We start from the raw sequence: 22,338 nt of genomic DNA on the forward strand, positions 1-22,338 counted from the left end.
GCCTGTTGTTTACGTAGTCCATCAGCCTGTCCTTTATTCTTGTCTCTTTTCTCTCTTCCACCCCAGTTTTAACCGCTTGGATTTGCCTTCATATGAATCCTTTGAAGACTTGTGGGACAAGCTTCACATGGCAATTGAAAACGCTCAGGGATTTGATGGAGTTGACTGAGCCCTGGATAGAAGCAAGCTGTACTCCTTCTGTTCTTTTCTGTGCTGCAATTTGAAAGTTTACAAACAAAACAAATATATTCCAGGGAATCTATTGCTGTATTTTTTTGGCAATTGAATCTTTATGGTATCATTTTTTTAAAAAAAGAAGAAGTGTTAATTTCAACAATGCTTAATTGCATTTTGCATTTCAAACTCTTGCCTGTTTCATTAGCTGGTGCAAAATGAATACTGATGAGGCTGACATTAGCCTTGCATTACCTCTTACAATATTTGCCTTTTTGGCACACTGAACTACTGAAAGTGTAAGCTGTGAAAAAGCAAAGTTAGTCTGTCTTTCTGTCCATGTGTGTGTGTGTGTGTGTTTTCTCTCTCTCTCTCTCTCTCCCCTGAAATAGCAAAATAGCACATGTATTCTGCTCTGGGCTGTGAGGATTTTCTTCAGACTTTCCAAAGCACCTTACTATATTTTTTTAGTAAAACCTTAAAATCTTTCCATCTCGTAGTGTCTGCTCGTAGTATGTCAACGCTGGCTGCAATTGTGCACATGGTTGCAAGCCTTAAACCGTTGGGGCTGGTGTGTTTGTAACTTCCTGCTGTACAGTTGCCTTTGAGTCAACCCCCTTTGAGTTGAACGGGAGCTATCTAAGAACACACACCAATCCTCTTGCATCGCCCCTGTCTATCTCTGTGGGGTTTGCACAGGATAACTTCCCCATCAATTGCGCTCTGTGCTTTTAGTGTTGACACTTCTAAACTTTTCAACTTTTGAGGTTAAAAGTAGCATGAATTGAATGAAATTATTTTAAAATCTGTTTGAATTTATATTCTAGTGTATTTTTGGTAAATCATATTTTGAAATTGCCTAACGAACAAACAATATTTTCAGCTTAGCTTCCTCAATCTCGAAACAGTATTTTTGTGTTTTTTTTAATACCACAGTATTATAACAAAATGCCTTTTCGTATCCATTCTTGCAGTATTGCACCACAAAAATATGGACATGTTTACAGGGTTTTATGGGCCAAATTCAGCAACCGGATATGTGCAAATGTGCGTGTCACTTTGCAGAATGCACCCAGGGCAGGATTTGGCCCTGAAATTTGTTTACATGTTATATTACTCCCCCTCCAACCCTACCCCCGGCTGCATTTTTATATTTTCTCAATGTTTAGTCTAGAAACCAAATAAAATACAGTATAACCAAAGTTATAGTAAATGTGCAATTTATTGAGAACTAGTGGTTCACAGAAATTTAGCATGAAGCTTTTCATACAATTGTTAAATAGAAAATATGGATATTTTGATACATTTGTCAGAGCCAGTATTTTGGTCAATGCTGGTTTAGAATCATCAGTTCTGAGAGGTGAAAGTTTACATGGTGGTCTCTGGCTTTGGTTGACTCTTGGACCTGTTGCTATGTGCAATCTGGAGCAGTTGCTTGAGAACCATGATCTTTGGTTCAGTGGAAGGGGCGGTGTATTAGAACATCACTCTTGACCCATTAGAAAAGAGGCCAGGCTGCCACAGTTCCTGGTGAATTGCACCCAAGATGTGACGGAAAGGCAGTCCACAGCTGTCGCCATTTGCTGCCTCCTACACAAATTGTCAAAGACTTGCAACTTGTTTAACAAATGAGTCTTAAGGAATCTTTAAAATCCCTTTTAGACTGGGTCTAGTGCAGAGTATTGCCAGTAAATAAAGATAAATATTCAGTCTACATTCGGGTTGTTTTGTAAAATGAGGAATGATATGTCTGTATAGATTTGAATGTAACTATCAGAGTACTTCAATCTAACAAATGAAAAAATCTGAAGCAGTAAATAAAATTTATTCTAATAAATTGGCTGGTTTTCATTCAAGCTGTTTGATCCTTGTGGAATCGTCTGAAACAAGCCGGGCCTATTGGGCGGAAGGAAATCCCATCCATTCTTCCACCCTTGGTTCTCATCTCCATAAGCTCTTTCTCCCCTCCCATATCGTCTGTCCTCGACGGCCCCTGAAAGCATCACCACCAACACTTTCCAGAAAATGCATTCCTGGAGAGCACGGGTATATTCTCTACCTGAATCCCTCAGGGCGTCAGTCTTTCTAACTAATCTTTTTCCAGTGCCAGCATTTGGATACATGAAGCTCTTATTTCCAAATCTTGTCTTTCTCCCAAGGCAACTCTTGGAACACTTCCAGTATGATGAATTTTCCTGAATCTGTGGACGACACTAAGGAAGATTTCCACCCAGCTGCCTTTCTGCAACCTAAAACAAACTGGTCTAGGCAGTCCACAATCTCTGCTGCCATGCTGTCTCTTGAAACCCAAGGCAAAACGCATCAGACCCGAAAAGAAGTAATGTAGTTCAAAACTACACCCCAACATGGCAATGATATCAAACTGGACCAGAGAAGATATATCTTAATATATTTAGCTGGAAAACAGGTGTCTATGAGAAAAAAACACGCCCCCGTTTCTCCTGTGCATCAAGCATGTAGTTGTTCTGCAGCCAGCAGGGCAGTCACAAGAAGAGGTCTATGTCAGGTCCCCTCTGTACCTATCACTGCCCATAGAAGTGATCACCAAGGCTTTTTAAGAGGACTATCTTCCATATTCCCATTAAGCCAATTTGCCTTTTCTCAAGTTTCGAGTTAGATGAAGTGTTAAATAATCACATTGTTCATTGATTGATCACAGGTAGATACTCACCTCAACGAAGGGAAAAGGTGGGAGTTCAGCAACTGAGCAACGTACCTAAAATTATGGCATCACCTATTTCAGAAAGGTGCGCGTGCTATTTATTTCCCATAAAGATTAAAAGTGGAGTTAAAGATGCTCTAGCTATCTCATAGGTCTAGCCTCGATATCCAAAACTATTTGTCAGCCTGTCTTAGCCGTACAGCTTCTTACTATTCGTTCAGAACAGCAAAGATCTTCTCTGCAGCTTTCCAAGCAGTAGCAGCGCTGTCTCCCAAGAAAAGATCTTCAATCCTGGTTACTCACCAGTTACCACCAGAGGGCATAATAAGCCAGTTCATGGATTTAAAAACACAAAACATGCAAGATAAGCTTCTGTTAACAGCCCAAGATAGAGGCATCACTTGTTTTTAGGTGAGAGTTTGGAGCCAGAGGGTAAGAACACAAATTTGTACAAAATTGCCTTAGTGCAGAAGAAGCTAGTGTGGAAGCATAAAGGGATTGGAGTAACTGCAATACGTAGTTGATTCTTAAAGACCACGCTCTCTAGTTTGCCTCTTTGGGGGTGAATGCAGATAGTCAGCAGCAAAGTTATTACACAGACACTATGCCAAGGGCTCAGTCCGCCAATCTTCACCTCTGCTCTCCTACTGCTTTGCATTTTGGCTAGATTTTTTGCTGGGGATCTGCAGAGCAGGAGTCCTGTAGATATGGTGGCTCCTGTTCTTTAACTACCGTATTTCTTCGATTCTAAGACACACTTTTCCCGCCATATAAACATCTCTAAAAACGGGGTGCGTCTTACAATCGCGGATGCGATTATTCTTATTCTTAGAATCAAATCTTTTTTTTTTCCTGTTGGTGGTACTGAAATTAGTGTGCGTCTTACAATCGAAGAAATACGGGTAGTTATGGATCCATAACTCATCAACTTAACAGTCTACTAGCATTCAAGAAAGCTATAAAGACTGATCTCTTCCAGCAGGCCTATCCAGTGGAATTTTAAGATGTTTTTAGGATATTTTTAACAATGTATATTATGTTTTAATTCAGTTTTATGTATTTTATTGTTTATAGTTGTTTCACGCCTTGATCAGAATGGAGAGGCGGGTAAAAAATAAATTATTATTGTTGTTGTTATTCCTGTCCATTAACCCCATGACTGCTAAGTTTATTCAAGAGTCTTTAGCGGGGGACTTCGTCAAAGGCATTTAGGAGTCCAAAATATTGATTTGTAGAGATTAAAGCCTTGGTGTTTGCTGATGAAATAGGGCTATGGCAACATCCAGCTCCTTACCTGTGGGAGGCTGCTGCCAATGGATACAACTACTGCGTGTAAACACACCTTCAAAGTGCTGCATCTGCCATGGTGCCGCCTTTTGGATCAAGGTCTTTATTACTCGCAGCCCATTATTACCATGCAACTCTACCCAATCAACATGGACAAAAAGATAATATTCTGCAACGGTACAGAGAAGGTGGAGAGGGAGACATATTTCTCCCTCTCCCATAATACTGGAACCCAAAGGGCTCATCCCCATGAAGCTGATGGGTGGGAGATTCAGGACAGGTAAAAGGAAGGACTTCTTCACACAGTGCTGAGTCACACTATGGAATTCACTACCACAAGATGTAGTGATGGCCGCCAATTTGGATGGCTTTAAAAAGGGGTTGGATAAATGCCTGGAGGAGAAGGCTATCCATGGTTACTAGTCCTTATGCTATCTCTAGTATCAGAGGCAGTAAGCCTGCATTGAGCGGGGGGTTGGACTCAATGGTCTTATAGGCCCCTTCCAACTCTTACTATTCTATGATTCTATGATACATGTGCTTTGGCTTTATTATAAGCCCCTTCATTTTTGTGAGAGCCCTACTGAAGGACTCTAGAAAGAGTTCTCCAGTTTGCTGTGAGACTGGAAAAGGCCCAGTTGCAAAGGTGATCATGTTGAGGGAGGTAAACCCCCTCCCTCCACAATATGACAAATCTGAGGTAATTGCCTAGCAGTTAATAATGTTAGATTGAAATAGTCTTGTTACTAAGAAACTAATAAATGTATTAAAGCATAAATTTTCAGTCTTGAGGAGCTCCCTGTTCCTCATTTTTATTTATTTTGCCTCATTTTGCATCTAGGTTTTAAATTGCTTCAAAAGAACTTTGGGAGAAATACCTGAGATGTTTCAAAAATATTAAAAGTCTGGCCAGGGGGTTAAGAAGAGAACGTTGTCAAAGATAGGCCTGTGCTCTGTGTGTGAGGTGGGGAAGGGGACCGGGAGATGCCTTGAAGGCTTCCGCTCTGTTTATCTTCACACTCCTGAGAGGTCATCCCTCTTACACTGTGGCAGCAACTGGTAGGTAGGACGGGCCCTTCAGAGAGAGCCGAGAGGGGAGGTTAAGATAAGGGGACAGGCCCGGTGGATCTGGCCGGGGTCTCTTCCTGACTCTGAGATAAATTGAAGCAGCAGGAGGCCTCCGACATCCATCCTTCTTCAGGCGAGATTGTAGATAAAAGGGGAAAAGCAAAAAATCCTAATTCCTAGCAAGCTACGCAGGGATACATATGTGTATCTCTGAGCCTCAGGGGGTTTATTGTCAAACCTTTTGCTTCTGAAACGCAGAAGTTAGGGAACTCTTAGTGTATGGACAAAAGGCCTCAGGGAAGAATAAACATCTTTGCCCAATCGACAGTTCAGCCAGTTTTGAATTTCTCTCCCTGACATGGTTTGTGTTGGAGAACCATCCATCCTGCTGCCAAATGGTCTCCCTGCTCAAGCTGGGAGGACTCCAAGGTTTGTAGTGTTGGGGACTTCCAATATATACACGGAGGCCACTGTGAGGTAACGAAAGAAGTGTGGCAAGCACAGTGTGGTGCAGTGGCTAGAGTGTTGGACTGGGAGTCGGGAGATCTGAGTTCTAATCCCTACTCGCCCATGGAAGCTCACTGGGTGACTTCGGGCCAGTCACACTCTCAGCCCAATCTACCTCACAAGCTTGTTGTGAGGACAAAAAGGAGATGAGGAGGATTATGTAAGCTGCCTTGGGTTCCTAAAGGAGGGGGGAAAGGCGGGATATAAATCTAATAAATAAGCACAATGAAATAACTGAGAAACCCTCTTGGGGCTTACCTTGAGATGAGGATGGTGGTGAAATCTTACCTCACCACCCCCAGTCCATCTGTACGGTATTTTGCATATTTTACAGGTGCTGAGAGGCCTGCTCTCTGTATGTCATGGTTTTTATTCTGTAAACTGCCTTGAGAAGTTGTGGGGGTTTTTTACCCTTTGAAGGAGGTATAAAAATATTTTAACAATAACTTCAGGCAGGTCTGATGATCATAACCCAAAAGGGGAAAGGGGTAGGTTGGGCTTAAAGGGAGACCCTGGTGCACATATTTCAGGCAATACAAAGGCCAAATGGCAGGCTACATCCTTGATGCGTGCATCATTAGCCTAGCAGCTGCTCCTCTGCTGCAAAGCATCCATGTGGCAGGACAGGGGGGACATACTTAACTCTTCTCCCTCCTGCCATTCTCCCCACACACACACACCTCCCGGTTCATAGAGCATCTTGTGAGGCAAAGTCAGCTCTGCAGTCCTACCAGAGGTAATAGCAGTGGTTGGGGGAAGCTCCATTATCTATCTATCTATCTATCTATCTATCTATCTATCATCTATCTATCTATCTATCTATCTATCTATCTATCATGCTTAGGTATGTTTCCGTACAGGCTTCAGCTGATACAGGTTGCTAAGCAACAAAACAACATGTAACGTCAGCTGATACAGGTTGCTAAGCCCCTCACCTGACTCCTCCGGGCTTTCCAAGGTAATCCTACCCCCCTTTCTGCCTCTTCGCTCTCCCCCCCCCCATGAAGGGGGCAGCGCTACGGTCCGGAGCATGAGTGAGGCACGGCCGGGGCCCTTGGTGGCCAGGTGGGAGGCCGCACGCCTGCTGCGAGCTGAGGTCCCGGCCTAATCTCATGCGAACTGGCCGGGCGGCCCAAGGCTGACAGGAACCCCAGGGAGAGGGTCCGGATCTGGCATGGCCAGGGCCCTTGGTGGCCGGGTGGGAGGCCGCTTGCCTGCTGCGGGCCCCGGCCTAATCTCATGCGAGCTTGGTGGGCTGCCCAAGGCTGACAGGAACCCCGGGGAGAGGGGGACACCTGCTACCCCTCCCCCGACCTCCCTGCCCCCCCCCCAGGTCTGCCAGACGGCGCTGTATTGGTGGCCTCCAAGCAGCCCGCGCCCCCGTGATGATATTTAATTAATAAACTTTTAAGGTATGCTACAATGGTGTATGTTACACCGGGTACAGCTAGTTCGTAATATTAGCGCTCATAGATCCAACATTGTCACTAGAGGCACAAGTGGACTAGGTGACAGGGAACACCTTTTATAGGCTTAGGCTGATATACCAACTACGTCCTTATCAGGACAGAGATAGCATAGCTACAGTTATCTATGCTCTGTTAACCTCTCATCTGGATTAGACAGTGGAGTGTAGTGGCTACAGTGTTGGACTGGGAGTCAGGAGATCCGGGTTCTAGTCCCCACTCAGCCATGGAAGCTCACTGGGTGACTTTGGGCCAGTCACAGCCTCTCAGCCCAACCTACCTCACAGGGTTGTTCTGAAGATAAAAATGGAGAGGAGGATTATGTACCACGCCTTGAGTTCCTCAGAGGAAAAAAGGCGGGATGTAAATGCAATAAATGCAATAAATAAATTACTACCATTCGTTATATGTGGGGCTGCCTTTGAAAATGGTCTGGAAACTTCAGGTGGTCCAGAATGGGGCAGTGTTATTGTTAAGGGGGATTGACCAACGTGATCATATTATGCCAGTACTTTTTCATTTGTGCTGGCTGCTAGTCCATTTATGGGCCCAATTCAAAGTGCTCGAATTAATATCCAAAGTCCTAAACAGCTTGGTGCAAGGTTGCCTGAAGGATTCTCTCCTTTCTTGTATATACCTAAGACCATCTTCAGTGGTCCCTGCCACAGGAAGTGAGGTGGGTGGCTACCAAGAAGAGGACTTTTTCAGCCCTCTTATTTGTGGAATCAGGTTTCGAAAAAGTTTCACCTGGCACGTTGTGCTCTTTTTGGCGCCAGATGAAGACCTTTTCATTTTCCTAGGCATTTCAGATTTTTCAGTTTGTTTGTTTAGAAAATTATACTGTAGTTTTAAACTTGTATATTGTATTTTATCAGCTTGTATTTTATGGTTTTAATTGCTGTGAACCACCCAGAGAGCTTCAGCTATTGAGTGGTATAGAAATGTAATAAATAATATTGAAACGCTTCTTAGTAGTACACTTAACAAAATAATGGAGAGACAAAGTTCTCCTTTTTCCTCTGTTTGTTTTTCAGCTGAAACATTAGCAATAAGCACTAGAAATTAAAATGTAGTCTAATAGTTGCAACTAAAGAATGTAAACCTCCACTTTATGCTGGCCACACACAGCAGTGACAGAGATCTTTATCAATCTTAAGTGTTGCACTTCATGCCTTACATAGTTTCAGCAAGGTTTTCAGTTATAAGAGCAATTCATCAAAGTCAGAGATGCTAGAACAGCCATGAAGAGAACATACAGATAGCTGCATTACCCCATGGAAACAGATATTAATTAAATATTTGGGGGATAAATATTATATGAGTTATCTAAAATCAATTATGTTCAGCCCTTTGACTGTATATTAATGAAGTAAATAAAGATGAGAATCACCATGCTGTATCAGACTAAAGGCTTATCTACTGCAGTGTTCTTTTCCCATAGTGGCTATCAGATGCCTCTGGGAAGCCCACAATGGGACATGAATGTAATATAATAGCACCCTCCAACTTGTCTTTCCCAGAAACTTGTATAAAGAGGCACACTGCCTCTGATACTGGATGTAGCCTATTGACATCACAGCTAGTAGCCACTGATAACTTTCTCCTTCATGAATTTATCTAATCTCCTTTTAAAGTCGGCGGCCATCACTACACCTCTTGGAAGTGAATTTGCAGAAGTACTTCCTTTTGTCTGTCCTTAAATCTCTTACCATTCAGCTTCAATGGAAGAGCCTAGGTTCTAGAAGTATGAGAGAGGGAGAAAAAAGTTCTATTTGCTTTCTCTATACCATACATAGTTTTATACACCTTTGTCACATAAAGATATCTGGAAAAGAATGTTGAATTTATCATGGATGAGTAGCTTGGCAGTTGTTCAGACTCATATTGCTCCCAGGTATCTATTTCCAATATATAGTTGGGATCCAAAGAAATGCTCAACGTTCACTGTGCTAAAGGGTGCGTGGGGAAACGGGCTTTGGACATGTTCCTTGCACTGCAGTCCCCTTGATGCACAGAGTGCTTTGATGTAATTGGTACTTGATCCTTCCTAGGTGGTCCCAGGGCAGGACAGGCTGGCTCCAAGCACAGCAAACCAGATTTCAGGAGTACAGCTGCTGAAAACACATCATCCACTTCCTGGGGATAAGTCTTAACATTTCAGTCAGGTTGACTAATACCACCCTACCTTTTTGAATATCCATCTTAGGTACCCCTGGCTAATAGTTGGTCTGACCCTGAGTGGGTGTACTTTGTTAAAAGTAATTAATTTTATTAATTTGAAAACACGTCTACTCAGGCTCTCCTCCATAGGGGTTACAGTGTAATTTATGTTTGATTTTTGTCATGATGGCCATCAGAGGTTCAACTGAGCATTGAGCAAACGTGAGCATAAAAAACGTGGAGAGATCTGAAACTGCTAAACAAGGCTTATGTTTGTAGTCATACTTACACTTGGCAGAGACTCTAAAGTTCTTCCACTAGGCATCTCAAACTGGCCTTATCCTAAAAACTAGAAGAGCAGCTGTGTTAGTACTCTGTTGCAACAAAAACAACCCAGTTGTGGCTCCTTGAAGATGGACAGAGGAGTTGTAACAGGTGCCCAGCTGGGAATCCTGCATCCAGTGGTGGCCTAAGACCTTTTGCTTCCTTTGGCGAAGGACAAGGTGGTCCCCCCTTCCCATTCCATGTACAAAAGCCAACCGGACTGGCAAATGGATCTGTCTTCACTGAAAATTATTATTATTATTATTATTATTATTATTATTATTATTATTATTATTATTATTATTTATTTATTTATATAGCACCATCAATGTACATGGTGCTGTACAGATTACACAGTAAATAGCAAGACCCTGCCGCATAGGCTTACAATCTAATAAAGTTGTAGTAAACAATAAGGAGGGAAAGAGAATGCAAACAGGCACAGGGTAGGGTAAACAGGCACCGGGTAGGGTGAAGCTAACAGTATAGAGTCAGAACAAACTCAATATTTAAAAGCTATAGGGAAAATAAAAGTTTTTAGCTGAGTTTTAAAAGCTGTGATTGAGTTTGTAGTTCTCAAGTGTTCTGGAAGAGCGTTCCAGGCGTAAGGGGCAGCAGAAGAAAAAGGACGAAGCCGAGCAAGGGAAGTGGAGGTCCTTGGGCAGGTGAGAAGCATGGCATCAGAGGAGCGGAGAGCACAAGCGGGGCAGTAGTGTGAGATGAGAGAGGAGAGATAGGCAGGAGCTAGACCGTGAAAAGCTTTGAAGGTCAACAGGAGAAGTTTATATTGGATTCTGGAGTGAATTGGAAGCCAATGAAGAGATTTCAGAAGTGGAGTGACATGGTCAGCATCCTCCAATGGGACAGCATCCTCCAATGCCCCTGAACACTGCAGCCAGGAGTTGCAGCACAGGTTGGGTAGCCCACAGCTCTCTCCTTCAACTCATTGCTGCCACCTCCCAGCAGCTGCCGCCTGAGGTGACTGCTACTTTCTGCCTCATGTAAGGTCCACTTGAACCCACTCTTGATAGCCTCTCCTGTGCAGGTATATGGGCCTTCATGAGCCATTTCTCCTCCACAGGCCTTTTAAGGGCATCATTCAAATAGGATGTGGGGTCAGTGGGTGGAGGAGTCTGCTTCTGAATGGACCCCCCCCCTCCTCACAGAGCTCTGCTGGGCCCGACCAGAGGCCTCCACGCTTGGTAGGTGGTGTCACCCAGAACTTGTTCCTGGCCCATCAGAGTGTGCCAAGGGGATGTTCAAATTCATGGGGTGGCAGTAGAATAGAGTGGTTGCCCAGCCTGGGGTACCCTCTCCACGTCGCCTTCCTGAGGGCCCCCTCAGGCTGGGTGAGGAGGAAAAAGCGCCCCTGGGGTAGGCGGACTTGGCAGGCCCCGGCGCCCCGTCCCCTCAGAGCCCTGAAAGGGCGGCCTCCGGGGTCGCTCGGGCGCGCATCCTGGTGCCAGGCAGGCAGCGCCCCTTCCCCTGTCGTTGTGGCCCTCGCCCTCCCCCCGCCCCACGACGCGCGCCTCAGAAGGGCGCTTGGAGAGGCCGCGCGGCGCAGCAGAGCGAGCCTGGCCGCGCTGACCTCAGGTGCCTTGTCCAGCCCGGCGGTGGAGGGGAGGGCGCAGCGGGGCTCTCCCTCCGCGCTCCCTCTGTCCCCCCACCCACCCGCCGGCCGGCCGGCCGGCCGGCCGCCCCTCCCCCTGCCCAGCCAAAGGCCAATGACGAGCCGCAGAAGTAGCGCCAGGAGAGCGGCGTGTCCGGGGAGCCCCGCCGCCGTCCGCCTGGCTCGGCTTGTCCGGCCTGCTGCTGGCCCCTCGCAGCCCCCTCCCCTTTTGTGTATGCATGTGTGTGTCTGCTCACACTGTGTCCCTGCGCGGGAGGAGGAGGAGGAGGAGGAGGAGGAGAAAGAGTCCCCCGGCCGGAGCTCGAGCAAGAGCGAGAGAAGCCATTCGGCCTCTGGACGGACGCGCGGCTGGCCGGAGGAGGGAGATGCCCCAGAGAGTCCGCGGCTAAATGGCGCCCCGTCGGAGACCGCTGCCCGCCTTCCTCCTCCTCCTCCTCGCTGCCCCAGGTGAGCTTCTGTGCCGGCGGGCGAGCGCCAAGCATCCCCGGACTGGCCCGGCCGCCTCCGCCTCCTCCCTCCCTCCGTCCCCGGCCGGCCCTCCCTCCTGGCAGCCGGCCCAGAGGAGGAGGCGCCCGGGCGGCCGCGCACTCCTCCTCCCGCCCTCGTGGCCTCACCCGCTCGCCCTCCGTTCCCCTTCCCTGGCGAGCCGGCTTCGGCGGCCGCACGTGCGCCTGCGGTGGGGGCGTCTCTCTGCCCGCGCGCGGAGGGACGGAACGGGAGGGCTGCTCCGGAGCTCCCTGGCGGGGCTTCTCTCGCGCTGCGCCGCTGCGCTTTTGCGCCGGGCTTTGCCGACGGGGCGTCGGTGCAGCGCGGGCCTTTCCGGGACCCGCTGCTGGCTGCTCGAGGCCCGCTCCCCCTCCCCAATTCCCGGGCGGACGATTGTACCGCCCGCCCGCCGCGTCCTTTTCTTCCCTCTCTCTCCAAGCGGAGACGCGCCGCGGCCGGTCCTGAAGCGGAGAGCGCCACCGCCTTCGCCTCGCTCCGACTGGCTCTCCTTTCCAGGGCCGTCCGAGCCGGAGCCCGACCTTCTCCTCCTGAAGGAAGCGGGCCAGGGCTGCGCCGGGGGGTGGGGGGCCTTGCGCGAGACGCCCAGCCGGCCGCCAGCCAGCCTGCCTTTGCCCCGGGCTCGGGTCGCCTCCGAGGCCGGCCGCGCTTCTTCTTCCCTCGGGTCGCTTCCAGTCGCCAGCCCTGTCCGAGAGCCGGCCGCTGCCCGCGGGAGGAAAGCGGCCCGCGCCCAGAGGCAAAGGCTGGCCTAATGAGTCCTTGTAAAATTAGACTTTTACGACTTTCCCTGTTCAAGATCTTTTTGACAAGCTTGTAAAGTCCGCCGAGCGCGCTCGGGGCGCTGACGAGGCGGAGAGGAGCGGGGGCAGCGGCATGGCCGTCCGCCTGAGCGCCCCTCTGCCTGGGGGTGACTGGATGGGACGGGGGGGGGGGGGTTGCCCGAGGGGGGAGGGGCTCCTTCCAAGACCCGGAGGCTCCTGAGCCTGCCCGAAAGAGCCCCGGCGGGGCTGCCCTTCCCACGTGGTCCCTGTCCATAGGCTGCTCCCCAGAGGGAGGACGCGTTTGCGCAGGGTCTTCTCCCGAAGAAGCCACGCGGGCGACAGTTGGGTCTCCTGCCCCTTGAGTCGCCCCTCCAGTGTCACTATTGTGATTGTCACCACCCCTACTTTGTGCTTTGAGTTTCCTTTTGACCTCATTGCTTACTTTTTCCCACCTCCCAATATGTACTGGATTTTTTTAAAAAAAACCAAACTCTGGGCAGTGCTCCCAATCTGCTGGATTGCTCCCCTCTACTCCAGGAAAGCTTCTTCCGGAATTAATTGTTTAGTCTTTAAGGGGCCACTGGGCTCTTTGTCGTTTTTGCTGCGAGAGACTAACAGAGACGGTTCACCAGTGACTCCCCTTCAGTGATGGTGTCTTCATGCTGAAAAAGCTTTGCTGTAAAAGGTCTCTCAAGAACGGTTCCACTCACAAAGCTAAGCTGGTTTCTTTGCAGGCTCCTTTAGAGGAGGCAAGGACCCCAGGATCCTCTGAGAATGAGGGGTGTGTGCCCCACAAGGAGGCGTGGCCACCTTGCTTGGAGGGGTGGGTGGTTCAGTTGGGGGGTGGGTGCCTTGGCTGATTCCACAGGTGGCAAAGGCAACGTGGCCCCCCTGGCTACTCAGTGCAGTACTAGTCGACCCACTCCACCACCACCACCTAGACACTGATAGTATCGAGTCTCTATTTTTCAAGTGCTGGAGGGGTGGGGGAGAACTTTCTTCCCAAAGGTCCTTTAAATAAAGTTCGCCATGGGTCATCTCTCTCTCTTCTTTGATCTCATCACCATCTGCTGAGCACACTTGTTTTGTGGAGCTGCAGTGTTTTTTCAATGAATTGGATTGATTGATTGGTTTTTTAGAAATTACTAAAAAGGTGCTCCCAATTATTTATGCAGCAGGTTTGTGTGTGTGTGTATGTGTATATAGATATGTGTGTGTGTGTGCGTGTATATAATAATAAAAATACTTCTAAACACTGCAAATGGCAGGCACCCTCTTTCAAGAGGGACCTCTCTTTTTCTATCGCATAGGTGGGAATGATGCTTTCAAGGTGACGCCTCACACGTCACTACAAGCAAAAACTGCAAAGAGTCTTGTGGCACCTTAAAGACTAACAAATGTAACTTATAGGGACTGGAGTCCATGAAAAAGTAAGCCATAATAAATTCGTTAGTCTCTAAGGTGCCATAAGACAATTCGTTGTTTCTATAAACAAACTATGTGGCTTGCTTCTGGACTAAATATGACGTTTAGGGCAAAATCCTATGCATGTTAACACAGGGAAAAAGTCCTACAACTCACCGAATTCCCCAGCCACTTTTTCTGTCTAAACATGCATAGGATTGCACCTTTAAACAACTGTGTTTTTTTTTAATTGAATGATAGCCCTATTCTTTTGTAATTACACTTGTGGGGAGTCAAATGTATTTTATTTTTCTTTACATTGGGGTAGGATTCAGTCAGGAAAACCCGAGGCCTCCTGCTCTTAATGCCAGTTGCACAGTGCCATTGTGTATTTCAGCCGAGTGGATAAAAGCATTGTTTCTCTCCCCCTTCCCCCGTTCTTTTTTGCTCTCTCAGGAATATTGTGCTTTAGTGAACTTTTTTTTGTGAAAGAGCCTCAGGATGTGACTGTTGCCAGGAAGGAGGCCGTGGTTCTAGATTGCCAGGCACGTGGCGAAGTTCCGATCACCGTCACGTGGCTTAAAAATGGGGCGAAGGTTTCTGAGAACGAACGGATCTACACTTTATCGAATGGCTCTTTGTACATCAGTGAGATGGAGAGCAAACGAGGTGAAGCGTTGGATGAAGGATTGTACCAGTGCCTGGCTCTGAACAAATATGGCGCCATCCTCAGCCAGAAAGCCCACCTTACGTTAGCAAGTAAGACATCCCAGTTGCTTCTGTGGTCAAGAACGTCATTCCTTTGATTTGGGTTAGATAACATGCACTGCCAGCATTCGTCCAGTGTAATTTAATTAATTGTAAAATGGTTTTGTTAATTTCCTTGCTCATGAAGCCTCTCTTAACTGATGTTTGGTGTACGTTGAGGTTGATTCAGGTTGGACTACTCCAAATAATACACCTGGCATCTGTCTAAAGAAACTTTCCACCAATCTGGATCCTTCCAGATGTTCTGGACTACAATTCCCAGCACTTCTAGCCAGTATGGCTAATGGTCAAAGATGATGGGCATTGTAGTCAAAACATTTGGCGGGACGCAGGTTGGAGAAGGCTGGTGAAGTAAGATTTCTGGGTTGACTGTTATGGAATTAACTACATTTCAAAACATATTGAAGACACTAATTTACAGTGACCTAAATAATTATGTTTTTTAAGCACATTGTAGCTCCGTCTTTTATTATTATGCTGGTTTCAGGGTTGGTAAAGCACACCTCTGCTGTCATCTTGGATATTTGGTCCTCTGAAATCCTGTAATTGTTGTTCCTCAATAATCCCATTGGAACATTGTTCTGGGGAGTGGATGTATTAACTCCTCTGGAAGTTATGGCACTATATTTAGCTATATGGAGCAGAGATCCATCATGATGCTTCATGCACCTGATGAATTCTAGTCCATCAAAGCTTATGGCATAATACAATTCAAGTAGTAGAAGACTCCTTGTGCTTTTTTTTCTGTAGAAGTTACTGTTGGATCCCACTGAGAACTAGTAGATTCCCTTATTTGATGGTCAGAACTGGTTCAGAGATATTTACCTAGATGGGCTTTGGAGTTGCATGTCGCTGCACAAGTGGGGGAAACAGAGTTGTCTTTCATGGTGGGCTGCTGTGTCATGCAAACAGCCTCAGTGTGTGCCTGTAGACCACACCTAGATAACCTAGAGGCTATCTGAACAGTGCCTCTTAGGCTTAAAGATGTACATGTGATGCTGGTAGATGCAAGTGTTGGTTTGTATTTGTGCCTTTATTCCTTCATGATATTTAAGGTGGTGTACCGGGTGTGTGTGTGTCTGGGGTTCCAGGTGATCTTCCATGAAGGTGCTGACTAGACCCAGATCTGCTTAGCTTCAGCAAGGTGGCTGCACCCATTGACCAGATTTGGATTAGCTGTGAATGATAAGCCGTGGTACCGACAGGCGCCAGGTTCCATATGCAGCCCCCACTTGGGGGGGATTTTCATGTTGTGCAAGCATGGGATATGCAAGGGAGAAAACATCCATGGGTTATGTAAGTGTTGCGTGTTTCAGAATGGCGGCCACATGTATTCCGCACATACCACAGCCTCCCTGTGGTTTAAATAACAACAACCAACAGTGGGCTGTTGTATCATGTGGACAGGCCCAGAGTGTGTCTGCAGACCACACCTAGATCTTAAATCTGGATCTGCCTGCATTGAGCTCACCTGGGAGAAGAGCACCTTGGGCAGGAGAAAAAGTTGCAGGGGTGTACATGCCAGGCACCATAGGGAGAATTCATCTGCTCTCCTCTGTTTGCCCCCTTTGTTCTAACAGTCAGACCTCTCCCCCACACACATACACACATACTATACATAACAAGGGGGCAGATCTGTGTTTAAGCAAACTGATTGATTTACTGTCGCCAATGTATCATTTAGGTTGTGCTATGCTGGGGACTTGGGGAGTCAGGAACCAATGACGGGAGGTAAAACATGTAGCTGTGCAGTGGCTTTTTCTTGGCCTAGGGAACAAGTTCCATAATTTGGGTGCCACCACTGAAAAGGCCCTCCCTCTCCAGTAGGCAAGCACCTAGCCTGACAAGGTGGGGAAACCTAGAGAAGGCCCTCCATTGAAATTCTTAAATGATGGGCAGGTTCCTGTGAAAGAAGGCATTTGTCAGATGTCATTTTTGGACCAGATTCTTGCTTCAGATGTGGTGGATTATAAACTCTGAGCATGTTTTAATTCAGGGGTAAGAAACCCCTACCACCCCCACCCCCAATTAGGTTTGAAAATGGCTTTCATTTGGCATTGGCAGGCTTTTTTCAAGAGTAAGTTGACCGGTGGGGTGTGATTTGTGGAGTGTAATGGAACAGCACCATGAACTATCATTCTCTGAGGATTCCACACACTCATCTCCAGAAGAGGCTTCAGTTTCAATAGGAGAAGACTTGGCCGTGGAAAGACATTACAACCCTTCCATCTCCCCTGAACCCTCTTTTTCAAAGGAATCCCAGGGGTCATCCCCCTCTCCCTGCATTCAGAGGAGGCTATATTACCTTCCTCAGATTATGAAGTAAAAACCAAAAGTAAAAACCCTGAAGATCCCCCAGGGCGTTCATGTTTGGACCTTGTTTGTCCCACAGAAGCCGTCCAAGTAGCAAAATGGCTCTTGGCAAGAAGCTTTTAAAAGAACATCAGAAGAGCCCTGATGCTGGATCAGACCAAGGGTCCATCTAGTCCAGCACTCTGCTCACACAGTGGCCAACGAGCTGTGGACCACAAGCAGGACACAGTGCATCAGCACCCTCCCACCCATGTTCCCCAATGCCAATAAGATGCTATCCTGTTCTTGAACTGAATTGCAGGTTCTCTCAGAAGTGGAGCCCTCTGCAGTTTCACAAGTCCACTTTTAGAAAGCGGAGGGCTTGTGGCTAAAGATGGCCACTTGTCTGGGTTGTATTCTTTTTCTCCTTGCCTCACTTATTCTGTGTTTCTCATTTTGAAAGTTGGACATGGTTTCAACCATGTTGGAGGTTGTTGTTGTTGTTTATTTATTTTATTTATTTATTAAATTGATATATCGCCCCGTAGCCGAAGCTCTCTGGGCGGTTTACAAAAGCTAAAAATAGTGAACATTAAAAAAAAGTATACAAAATTTAAAACCATCAAAAATATAAAAACAACAGTATCCATTTAAACAACAACAGTTCTGGGGTCCATTAAAAAAAAACACAACTTAGCATATGTTGTTAAATGCTGTTAAATGCCTGGGAGAAGAGAAAAGTTTTGACCCGGTGCCGAAAAGATAACAATGTTGGCACCAGGCGAGCCTCATCGGGGAGATCATTCCACAATTGGGGGGCCACCACTGAAAAGGCCCTCTCCCTTGTGGCCATCCTCCGAGCTGTTGTTGTTATTGTTAGCATGGTAATTCAGAACTGCAGCCATGTTGATTTACTTAGGCTCGATCCTAACTATGTCTACTCTTTCTTTCAAGAAAGATTTTGACCTTAACGTCAAATGTTTCCTGGCTGGTGGCATGGAATAATGTCAGTGGGAAACTGAGGCATGGGTGGAGGTGGGTGTCTTGGGCTGGCTTGGATAGGAGAAGCTGTTTTGTGATTGTGACCACTTGTCCCCTGCTGGCTTCTGTAGCCTTATGGGCCCTCCTGCTTGACCCCAAGGAACTGTTCTTGGGCAGTTCCTAAATGGTTTTCCAAGGCTTCTCCCAGGAACTTGGAGTCTGGACGCTTGCGCACCTGCTGCTCCTCACCTTCCCCACTGACCTGTGGTCAGGGTAGCTAACTCGTCTTTGCAGTCATGTCTTTTAGAGGAGCTTCCAGCTTCTTGACTTCCAGCTTCTTGACTTCTGGGAAGCTTGTGAAGCCAGAGTTGTGAAGCCAGAGTCGCTCCATCCCTTTTGACGTTGTCTCATGAGGTGGCTACTGTGTCACCACAAATATAACAAGGGTAATCATGACTACAGTCAGAGTTGTGAAACCTGATAACAAACTTCCAGTACAGAAGAACCTGCTGCTACTTGCTTGCTGCTCCTTGAGCTGGTGGCTCAGCCTTGCGTACCTGCGGGTGCAGGAAGATCCTGTCCCTGCTTCTGCTGGCTCATTTGTGTCCCAGTGGCCGGGGCTTGGAATCCACTTCTGCAGCAGCTCTGACATTGGGCCAACTTTGCCCATTGATGAAAGCAAGGTCCGAAGTGGGCAAAGAGTTCTTGCTGGGAGACTTCTGGACTAAGACTTCAGAAACTGGGAGAAGCTCTCATGATGATTCTGTTGTAGCCAGGAGAACTTTGAAGAAACAGTGGTGTTGACCCCCATGCAGGAAGATGTTTGGGCAGGTGGGAGAATCCCAAAAGTGCAGTGTGCTTAATCCTCAGAAAAGGTGATAGGTTAGCTCCTCGGTGTTCATGTTCCTGGATTTTCTGATGCATTTCGTGGAGCACAGGGCCTTGCCTAGACATACAATGAATGCACAACAAAAATGGCATTCTAGTTGACGATTGGCATTGCCCCAGAATTTGGCAAACTCAACCGTTTTGCTCTGGTTCTGAACAGAGTCACTCCACCACTTTTGGCATTGGCCCTGTTCAGATGTCATGCTAAGCCATGATGTTTTGAGCTAACCATGATGGCTTAGTGGGCCATTTTCCCTAACAAACAGTGGTTTATTAACTTATGTTTTCCCCCTGAATCATTGTTTTTTCTGTATACTTAAAATATTTCTGAAGTAGATGATTTCCTAATGTGTTCATATCTCATAGAATCAAAAAATAGTAGAGTTGGAAGGGGCCTATAAGGCCATCAAGTCCAACCCCCTGCTAAGTGCAGGAAGAGCATTGAGTAGGGGGTTGGACTCGATGGCTTTATAACATGACAAGATACGGAACCTTACTTTTCAAGACCAAAATGCATGGATGAGAAATAAACTAAGGGTTGAATCTAAAGGGTTACATCCAAAGTTAGTCCAGTCATTGCAATGGGTATACTCTCAGTAGGACTGATGTTGGATACAAGTCTCTTCATGTCAGTTTCACAGATCTTCAGGAGATCCAGTATTTTGTACTGGAAGGAAATAGTTTTAGCTGGCTCATGATGGCTTTACAGCTTTGAAGAACAAAATGACTTTCTTTGTGTCCATGGCAAAGCTGAAACTATACATATTAAGCAGGTGGAGGGTGGGCTTTTCATTCTTTTCTTCTCTTTCTTTGGAGAGGGTAGAAAAAGCAAAAGGCTGCCCGGTTACTGATAGCAGCAGGGTGCAAGCATGTTAATCTCCTTTGCTTTCCCCAGTCTTTTACCACCTTGCCTTATCTATATTGGGGTGCTGCATTTGGAAATCTAAAACTTTAACTTGCCCCAGAGTTTTGGAAGATTTGAGCCTAGGGAGAGCTTGGGTCTTGATTTCCAAAAAGTTAGGAGTGAGGGAAGCCAAGGAGATTTGTGTGTGTGTCTCTCTCTGCAGCCATTCCATTATTCATGTGCAAATTAAGAATTCACAGGGTTAAAAGGTTAGAACTGGCCAGGATGAGGTTTACCCTTGTGATAAAGAGCAGATGACCCCCCATTCACTGGCCAAAGCTTTCATGTAAGCGCTTCTGCAAAGTTAGTGATTGCCATGAATTGTTCTTAAGGAATGCAGAGGTCCAAATGCCTCCTCCGTCCCTCCCTCCCTCTGCAGCGTTATCTCAAGAGCCCATCAGGAGCAGGTCTGCAGGGATCGACCAGGTTCCTCTCCAGAGGCCCCCAAGGCAAGCCCTGCTTTTCTGTTGTTCATCCATGCCCAAAAGAATTTGACACTCTTCTAGCTAGCATCTCTCTCTCTCTCTCTGCCATTCTCTTTTTCAAAGGGAAGGCTGTAGAGATAAGGTATCAGTTAGGTGAAAACAAATAATATTTTGGCCAGATGCCTGCTGTTGCTTCTAATGGGGCAGAGTAATTTAAATGGGGGGGGGGGAAGGGGGAGATGTCTTCGTCTTCCTCCTCCTCCTCCTCCTCTCCCTCGTCCTCCTCCTTCTCCACAGTTTCTTTGTGAGGCACCATGTGGGGGTAAAATGCTAATATCTGAAGATTAAACAGCTTATTTGAAGTTCAGGCTAGCGCTGCCTCTTTGACTAACAGGATTCCAAGTTGCTAGAGTATTAGAGCTGTATTGTGCTGAAGCCTTTTCAATGAGGAAGAGGGGGTGGGTGGGAACCCCGCAACGTAATGCTTAAGCTTCCACATGTTAAAAGTGGAACAAAAGCGTAATCATGGCAAGATCGGATGAGTCTCTGAAATTATTTCCTTTTAAAATACAACTAGCCTTTGCATAAGGGGGAAATGGGGAGAGTGAGGGGGGAATATGGGATAGAAGTGACTAAACTCAGGCAATTGGGGGCGGTTTAGGGATTCCTTCCACTGGCTGAAGTTTGGATGCTAAAGGAGGTAGCTTGGAAAATTTTCTAGAGAGCTCCTTTTTCTCAGACTCAGAGGAAACGTGGACAGCATTGGCACATCAATAGTTATCAGAGGATACTGGTTGTTAAATCACTCCAAATATTCTAATTGATTGTGTGGACACAAAAGCAGTTTATGGGGTTTGTTTGTTTGTTGTTTTGCTTTTCTGCAGAAGACCCCTTTGAACCCAGTGGGGGTGGGGGTGTTGTCTTTAGTGGAAGACAAGTTAGAGTCTCCATAGTCTGTCTGCTTCAGACAATAAGATGAGGTCGGTCTCTCTCTCTCTCTCTCTCTCTCTCTCTCTCACTCTCTCTCTCTCTCTCTCTCTCTCTGTCACACACACACACACACACACACACACACACGCACACACACACACATACATACACACACACACACACACTCTCTCTCTCTCTCTCTCTCTCTCACTCTCTCTCTCTCTCTCTCTCTCTCTCACACACACACACACACACACACACACACACACACCTGCTCCAGCCTCTCAGGGGCTTAAGGTAGTGTCTGTCCTTGTCCTTCTTAGGAATGCAAACCTTTCTTTCCTGTTTATAGTTGAAGGCCTACTAAGAATACTGGTCCCTGGAAACATTCCCTTCTTTTTCAGTTGTATTTTGGGGAGGGGAGAGGCATAGATTTTTTAGATAACACCAGGAAAGGAATCTCATGAACTTTAATTTTAATGTAGACTATGTAGACCATAAAGCAATTTGCAGGATTTAAAGAGGAGTATTGGTACAGTATTAAGAAAGTGCTTATATATCCGATGGTGCAAACTGAGGCACTGATAGGGGCAACAGAAACCTGGGTTTTTTTTTAAAAAAAAATTGAAGTGGGGAGTAGTTGGGATTAGAAGAGGACTGTGAGAGTCGCCCATGGCTAGTGCAGATGAAAATGGAGGGTGTATAGCCTGAAAAAGGAGAAAGAACCTACTGTTTTTCCTGTGTAAAAGTTTCCATTCCAGATTGCCTGTGGGCAGTTTTACCTGTCACAGGTAATGGGGCAAGCGGCTGTACAGCAGCTTGGTTCATCATTCCATTGGCACTGATGTTAATGGCAGCTAACGCTAACCAGGGCCTGAATCTGGCTTTAAATGCTCTCTTAGGGACAATCTGGGTTAGTCCTAACTGTGGTGTGCATTAGTGCTGGTGTCACATGTAAGTGCATTTGAGGTGATGGTGGTGGGCATTATTCCAGAGAGGGGAGGGATTGGGAGCAGGGAGGATGGGACCACTCTTAATTGTTTATTTATTTATTTTTTAAATTTATATACCACCCCATAGCCGACGCTCTCAGGGCAGTTTACAAAAATTAAAAACAGTGAACATTAAAAAGTATACAAAATTTAAAACCATCAAAAATATAAAAGCAACAGTATAAAACAA

The 22,338-nt window shown here is 46.6% G+C and overlaps 3 protein-coding genes across 4 annotated transcripts in view; 2 read left to right on the top strand and 1 right to left on the bottom strand.

Annotated features, from left to right (window-relative positions):
* The window catches only part of NEDD4 (NEDD4 E3 ubiquitin protein ligase), a 38,799-nt gene extending 36,788 nt beyond the window's left edge, over positions 1-2,011 (top strand). For both annotated transcript variants that reach the window (XM_063142820.1, XM_063142819.1), the window contains one exon: positions 67-2,011. In XM_063142820.1, the coding sequence (XP_062998890.1) occupies positions 67-169 (103 nt within the window). In that variant the 3' untranslated portion in view covers positions 170-2,011. The remainder of the gene's footprint in view (positions 1-66) is intronic.
* The window catches only part of PIGB (phosphatidylinositol glycan anchor biosynthesis class B), a 301,093-nt gene that overhangs the window by 140,129 nt on the left and 138,626 nt on the right, over positions 1-22,338 (bottom strand). The gene's annotated exons all lie outside the window — the stretch shown is intronic.
* PRTG (protogenin) overlaps positions 12,677-22,338 on the top strand; it is a 77,754-nt gene continuing 68,092 nt past the window's right edge. The window contains exons 1-2 of the mRNA XM_063142624.1: positions 12,677-12,710; positions 14,425-14,727. Of these exons, the coding sequence (XP_062998694.1) occupies positions 12,677-12,710; positions 14,425-14,727 (337 nt within the window). The remainder of the gene's footprint in view (positions 12,711-14,424; positions 14,728-22,338) is intronic.

Source organism: Elgaria multicarinata, chromosome 16 (genome assembly GCF_023053635.1).
Source record: "Elgaria multicarinata webbii isolate HBS135686 ecotype San Diego chromosome 16, rElgMul1.1.pri, whole genome shotgun sequence".
Lineage (NCBI taxonomy): Eukaryota > Metazoa > Chordata > Lepidosauria > Squamata > Anguidae > Elgaria > Elgaria multicarinata.